The following is a 7,259-nucleotide window of genomic DNA, read 5'->3' on the forward strand; positions in this document are numbered from 1 at the left end:
ACATCCGTCGGGAGCGTAGGCCGGTATACCGGCCTACGGGGCTTCCCCGTTATAACGGGGAAGGCGTGTGATCGGAATAGAGCGTAATGTGGACAGAGAAAGCGGATGGGAGGGTATTGCAGTTTTTTTGGCGGACGACCGATACGAGGTGACGAACGCCCGAGAAGCGAGAGTGCCAAAAGTTGATGCGTGGGGTGACAGGAATGAGGTGCGCAGATAGATTTGAGTCCGCTAAAGTGCGCGGGGAATAGATTGTAACGATTAGGGGTGAAACGGATGGGGGAGATGTGACGAGTGAGGACAGTTGGTAAGGAAATATGTCAGCAGGGCACTGCTGAAACGCAGCGGCAGTGGCATGTGTAGTGAAGCAGAAACAGAGAGGAGTAGAGTAATTCAGTCGGATGCGATTGGATTTCCATTTGCCCGGCATCCCGTCGCACATGTGTCAATGTTCCATAGACAGCGCTACATGCCGCCCCGTTTCCGCCCGCTCCTTCCTCCCTCCCGTTCCCCTCCCCTTTCCCCCTCCTCAGTGGCACCGCTCCCATTGACCACCCCAGGGGGGACGTTTGTTGTGTTAACCCTAACGGGTCCCTGGTAGAACCAGGGTACAGGCCTTTATGAGTGCCTTGAACTTCTCCACTTCGAGCCTTTGCTGTTCTACGCGTTCCTCCCGACGCTCTCGCCGTTCTTCTTCTCTTTCCATCTGACGCTCAAGGCGCTCCGGCAAGCGTTCTTCTCTACCGCTCTCAGCCATGTCGCGCTCAAATTGAAGACGCTCTCACTCAAGCGAGATTCGGGCGAGGTCAGCGTCTTTCATGTGCTCTCCGAAATCATCAAGGCTACCATCAGCACCATATGCCATTTTCGTTTTCTTCTTCTTTCTCGCGCTGCCGTTTGTGCTACGAATATGCGCTTCTCTTTCTATTTCGTCTAGTATCACAGCACCATTCTTATTTCCGCAGCTGCCATCTTCTGTTTCCGAGTCCTTCGATGACTTGCGCTTTTGCGCTGCAACCATCAATACGCGAAGTGTGCGTTCCTTGTCTTCTTCTTTTCCTTTCTCTGCTAATTTCTCTGTTTTCTTTTGTGCTTCCCAATCATCTCTGGCCTCCCTCAATGTCATCAAAAGGCCAGCCAACTCTCCCATCTCCCCACCACGGACTCCAGACAACCTTTGATTTTCGGAGTCGTTTTTGTCATATAGGTCCTGCAGTCTTTTGTATCGGTCCTGAATTGTCTTCCAACCGACGTTTTTTGTGCCGAAAGTGTATGTTCTCACGCAATCTTTCCGCTGCAGTAGCAAATCTCTTCTTCGTTTCACTGAACTCCGCCAAATGAGCTCGAACTGCGGCTATCTCACGGACAATGGCGAGGTCTTGTTGCGGTGTGAACCGTGATTGCCTACCACATGGTGGGGCTGGATCTTGTGTTTCCGAACCAACTACTTGAGACATCGTTGTGTGCTATGGCGTATACGTTTGTAGCGACAACACGAGTGAGTAACCTTCTATCATGCATGCATTATCGCGAACTCCCGCCAATTTCACGACACCTGTCCCTATCATTTCTCACGACCATGCAGAAATCCCCGCGTATACTAATTTCCGTGTCTGTCTGTCTGTGTGTTTGTGTATGTGTGTTCGTGCGCTCCCGCACGGGTTCTCATTGGCGCACGGGGGCGCTGCGGCGACAAGTGGCGGCCACGTGCGGGGCGGCCTGGCCGCAGGCCACGCGGCCACGCGGACACGACAAGTGGCGGCCACGTGTGGGGCGGCCTGGCTGCAGGCCAGGCGGCCACGCGGACACGTGTAGGAAGCGGCGGGGCCGTGATTTAATTTCATTTTTTACTAGTGTGTCTGTCTGTGCGTCTGTGCGTTCCAGCGTTGCCATTGGTGCGCTCTGTAGAAGCCGCAGTGCTGATTGGCGCGCCTAATATTTTCAATTTTTCCGATGTGCCTTTTCGTGGGAACACAAATTTTGGGCGCACGGGGGCGACACGGCGTACACGTCACGGCCACGTGAGGGGCAGCCTGGCCGCAGGCCAGGCCGCCACGGGGACACGTGGCGGTGGCAAGTGGCGGGGGGCTGCGGGGCGGCCTGGCCGCTGGCCAAGCGGCCACCAAGGACACGTGGTGGCTACGGGATGGGCAGAAATTACGTGGGTCATTTAAAAATTCCGCATGACCTCAGAGGCGGCAGCGGCGAGGGGAAAGGGTGTGTCACTGGCGGGGGGCGAGGGGGCCCGCATGGCCACGCTGTCGCGAGGGTCGCGCACGGTGGGTGAAGGCAGAGGCCGCTGACGAGGCCCGAGAGGTGAGTGCAGAGCGCGTGCGGAAGGGGCCGGACCGCGCCCGGGGGGGAAGGGGGTGGCGGCGAGCGCCGGCGCGAGGGGCAGGGGCGAGGAACGCCGAAGACCGTCGCTGCGAGGCGGGCAGGTGTCGCAGCTGGCAGCGCAAGAAGACGCGCGCGGGTGAGGGGGGGCTGGGAATCGACGCCCAGGCGGTCGTGCTGCGCTCCTTCTGCGGGGTTCGCAGCGTACGAGAGGGAAGATTGACTAACTGCGATGACTGTGGGTGCGGGAGCGGCACCGCCACGGACGAGAAGGAGGGCCTACGGAAACGGCGTGCAGAGGGGAAGGTGGCTGTGATCGGCTTGATCAAGAAGAGGCGGGCAGGCGGGGGATGGGGGAACCGCATCATAAGGGGAGGAGGGATCGTAGGGCGGTCAAAGGAGGCAGGAGGGGAGGGCAACCAGGAGAGCGGAGGCGGGAGAGTCGCTGAGAGCACACGCGACGAAGCAGGGGCAGCGGCAGCAGCAGCAAGGGTGGGGACGTCGGGAGCAGTAACTGCAATGGTCGGAGCAGGAAGCCGAGCGGGAGGTGCACAGGCGGCGAAATGGGTGGAGCGGAAGGCGAGGTGGGGGTGCAAGCCCGGGCACGCGAGGCCACGGTTACTTGGGGGCGGCAAGAGCAGCAGCAGGGGCGGAGGCTGGCGACGGAGAGGGCAAGGCCGCCGCAGGGCGGGAGGGAGCGGGGCGAGCCGCACGAGTAGAGGGGCCGGGTGGAGTAGGGCGGGGCAGCGGGTGAGGTGTGATTGCGCGGGCGTGTGCCTAGAGCGTGAGAGCCATAGAATAACGAAAGGGTAGAGGCACGGAAGTGGGAGTGCGGGGATTGAGGAAGCGAAGCGCCTCGCTGCGTATGCGCCAGGCAACGCGGGCGGCGGCGAAACAGTCGGAAGCAGAAGCAGGGAGAGGGAGGGGGCAGTGTGGGCGGGGGGCCACGGGTTCGCCGGTACGGAGGTTGAGGCAGACGGGAGTGCCAACCGTAGCGACCAGGGTAACGGCCTGGGCAAGGGTGGCGAGCAGGACTGAGGCGAGTGTGGCGAGAGCAGCGCGACCTGCAGCCAGAGTGAGCACGGAGGGGCGGTACGCGTGGCAGGACGAGGGGGAAAGGGGCGAAGAAGACCGGAGAGAGGACGAGAGCAGTAGCGAAGAGGACGAGGGAGCAGCGGGGCGGGGAACGCCGGCAACGATGGTGGACCAGAGACGAAGGGACGGCGGAGCGGGAGGTGCGGGGCGAGGAGCGGAGAAAGAAGGGATTTGGCTCGGCGCGCGAAGCGCGCACGGAGCCCACTTGTCTACAACTACTAAAATCGTTGTCTGTGTGTGTGTCTGTATGTCCTTGCGCTCCCGCGTTGCCATTGGCGCTACCGTGACAAGTGGCGACAAGTGTAACATTTTAAATTAAAATTACTGTGCGGACTGCGGGGCGGGGCCCCACTACAGTACAGGCTGACAAGTGGCGACAAGTTAAAATTTAAAATTAAAATAACTGCGCGGACTGCCGAGCGCGGCCGCGCTACAAGCGGCGACAAGTGTAACATTTTAAATTAAATTACTGTGCGGACTGCGGGGCGGGGCCCCACTACAGTACAGGCTGACAAGTGGCGACAAGTTAAATTTTAAAATTAAAATAACTGTGCGGACTGCCGAGCGCGGCCGCGCTACAGTACACTACAAATTTTAGCCCGGATCCGTTTAGACCGCGCCACGCGGATCTACATTGTGGGCGGAACTGGGGCGGGCACTGCGAGCACGTGACGGCGGTGTGGTAGATGGACGCGTACGACAGGGGGGCGGACGCGTGAGACACGGGGCTGCCCGAAATACCGGAGGCTCGTGGCGACGTGAGCAGGGCGGTGGTGCGCGGGGGGCTGTGCGTGGGGGGGCCGGAATTCTTCAAGGCGGAGTTGCGCAGCGCGTGGTGCTCCGACTTTGGGGGGCGGATGTGGACGCGCGGCGACGAGGAAGTGAGGGCCGGGGCGGCGACGGGCGGCGATAGGGACGGTGGGCTGCGAGATGATGGTGAGCGGAGGGCGGTTTTGGGTGTGCGGCGATGACGTGGAGGAGATGTGGGCTGGGGCAGCGATGGGGACGGTAGGGGAGGGTAGGTGGGGGGCCCCCAGTCACCACATTCGCGCGTGCGCGTGGGGGAGCGGAGGGCGCGGGAGCGGACCGGGCCAGAGCTGGACGGCGTGGAGTACTACAAGGGTCTTCAACCGGGCGCACGTGCCGGGGGGCGGGGGAGGCGGGACGGCGAGCGGGCTTCAACCGGGCGCGCGTGTTGGGGGGCGGGGGAGGCACGACGGCGAGCGGGCGCTAACTGGGTTGCTTAGAGACGGTGACGGACGTGGTGTGCCGGGTAGCAGCGGAGGCAGGCGTTGACGCCGTGGTGGGCGAGTGCGGCGGGTGGGACGGGCGTGCGCGCGAGATCGCGGACGCGGTGTGCATGCAGCTCCACGCAAAGCGGTTCCAAGCGGCGGCGGAGACTCTGCTGGACCGGCGGGCGGGCGAATCGCGCGTGGTGGCGTGCTGCGTGGAGCTTGTGCGCAACATGAGCGGGCAGCACGCGGCGAAGAGCGCCGTGCGGGGCGAGATGTGGCGGGCGACGTGCGTGGTGGGTGGCAGTGGCGGGGCGGACGGACGCGGGCGTGGCAGTGACGTTCTGCGGGCTGGTGGGCGGGGTGTGCCTGCGGGGCGGGGACGTGGTGGACGGGTGCGCTTGGGAAGGGGCGGTCGAGGTAGTGGTGAGAGCGGTGGCGCGGAGGGCGGCGGTGCGGGCCGCGCGCATCACGGAGGTGCGAAGAACGGGGAAAGTGGTCGCTGCGAGCCGGGCAAGTGTCGCAGCCAGCGGTGCAGGAGGGCGCGCGCAGGCGGGTGGGTGCCGAGAGCCGCCGCCAGGTAGCAGTGTTAGGCAGAAGCGAGCGGCGGCGTGGAGAGCAGCGGCGCTGACCATGTTTGCGGGCTGCAGGGACCGAACCGCGGCCGGGGGGGAAGGCGACACAGGCGGGCGGCGGCGCTGAGGGCGGCGGCGCGGACCGGGCGCGACGCGCAGGGGCGAGTAACGTGTGGCAGGACGAGGGGGCAAGGGGCGACAAAGACCGGAGAGAAGACGGGAGAGTTAGCGCAGAGGGAGGGGGAGCAGCGGGGCGGGGAACGACAGCGTGTGCAGAACGAGGAGCGGAGGAGGAAGGGACTTGGCTTGGCGCGCGAAGCGCGCACGGAGCCCACTTGTCCTCTTTACTAAAATCTCACAATTCCGCATTTTTTGTCATGGCATGATTTCAGAATTCTGTATATGCAATTTCAGTGTAATGTTTTTTGCAGAATTGTTTGCAGAATTCTGTAGAATCCGGTTTGCGTAAGCTCACTATTATTTGCCAGATTTCAGTTCCTATTCATCATCACGAAAGATCCACCGCTTTCGACAGCCAGTCAGTTGCAGTTGAACGCAAAATCTGTCTCCGCTCATGCTGTATCCGAAGGGTACCATACCCCAGGATACCGTTCGATAGTAACTGTAAGATAGATCTACAGTAGAGTATGCGTCATCCAGCCACACTTCTGCGGAGTCGTGTGCTCTAGCTACAAGCGAGACAGGCGAGGACATCAAGGTGGGAGAGATGCGTTTCAGACGACCGAAGAGAGTTTCTTCGCCCACGCCTTACCAGCTAGTGTGGGCACTGGTACGCTCCCTTTGATCGATTTTTCCGACCCTGTATTGAACCCTCTCTTCCGCGCTCGTGGGAGCGCAGGGAAATTCGCTGGATGCAAAGGCGGGTGCTCCCCCTGCCCATCCCTTCTGCTTTCCTGGCTTCGACAAACTCCATTTTGTTGTTGGCCTTTTCCATACCAACGCTGAGACGTTTGTCGCTTGCCGCTCGATAAGCCGTTGGCGCTCGTCGCGCCCATGAACGGTTGGTGCGAATCGGGCATGCACCTGATATGTTTCATGTCATGAGGAGGTCCACAGGAGTGCACTTCACAGCTCTGAAGGCCAGCACCTTCACTGTGCCGGTGATGTGTTGACGAACATCGGAGCCGCAGTCCGGTTGTGCGAACCTGTCCAAGACGCTTAGCATCATTTTCGTCCGAGCTTACGTCGGACGCCATCTTTTCGATTGCTCCAGGGCAGTGGGCATGCACTTGCAAGTTATCTCTCTGAGACCCCTTGTGCCCAATTGATGACAACAGTTGCTTCCGCTTATCTTGACTGCGCCCTCGCTCTATGTGCCGCCCATCTCTCACGGCTTCATGGCGGAGCAGTCTAGTGTCGCCGTTCATCTGCATTCTTCGGTCAGGCGCGTGGGGGCTGGTTTTCGTTCCACGTGCAGCATCTCTGCTTCTTGCTGCCGTTTGCAAAGTCTTCCTTGCGGAACTAGCTCCCTCTTCTATACAGCACTTTAACCTGTGCTCAGAGAGGGGGGAATGTAGTCTCTCCACCTGGCAATCACCTTGATTTGGATCATCTACTGTTGCTGCCGCCAGCGCAGATGGTTCTTTCTGCAAATGGATGCCGGGCAAGTAATGTCCCGGTTGACATGGAAGCTCTGCAACTTGGTGTGACAAGTCAGGGCTTCCAGCACGAGCCTGCAGTTTCGTCGAGGGGCATGCATCAGAAAACTGAGTTGAATTTTCCGTGGGGCTGGTAACAGGTTGCCGGCCGGGAAGCTGTACTGACCAGGACGGCATAGTCAGCGATTGCGGCCACACGGGGTACTGATGTTGAAATGTAGTCCCCGAGCTCTCTGAATGTCCAATGTGACCATGTGGGGGGAGTGGTGATCCACAGAAGTCTGGGTAAGGCGAGTGTTGTGCCAGCGGATGTCGGGGGACGATGAGTTGGGGCTGGTGCCTTGAGGATACGAACGGCCCAGGTACTATGAAAGCCGGGTTCCCCCTCAAGCGGACAAACTGGA

General features: G+C 60.8%; 1 protein-coding gene across 1 annotated transcript; it reads right to left on the reverse strand.

Moving 5' to 3' along the window:
* Nucleotides 1–5,970: 5,970 nt before the first annotated feature.
* On the reverse strand, nucleotides 5,971–7,032 carry CHC_T00004796001 (hypothetical protein). The gene has a single exon (XM_005716512.1). It carries the CDS (start codon nucleotides 7,030–7,032, stop codon nucleotides 5,971–5,973), a length of 1,062 nt encoding a protein of 353 aa, XP_005716569.1.
* Between the last annotated feature and the right edge of the window lie 227 nt (nucleotides 7,033–7,259).

The sequence above is a fragment of the Chondrus crispus genome, genomic scaffold (assembly GCF_000350225.1).
Source record: "Chondrus crispus Stackhouse genomic scaffold, scaffold_25, whole genome shotgun sequence".
In the NCBI taxonomy this organism is placed as follows: Eukaryota; Rhodophyta; class Florideophyceae; order Gigartinales; family Gigartinaceae; genus Chondrus; species Chondrus crispus.

Coding starts and splice junctions, on each gene's coding strand:
- CHC_T00004796001 (XM_005716512.1), bottom strand. CDS start 7,032: ATGCCGTCCTGGTCAGTACAGCTTCCCGGCCGGCAACCTGTTACCAGC.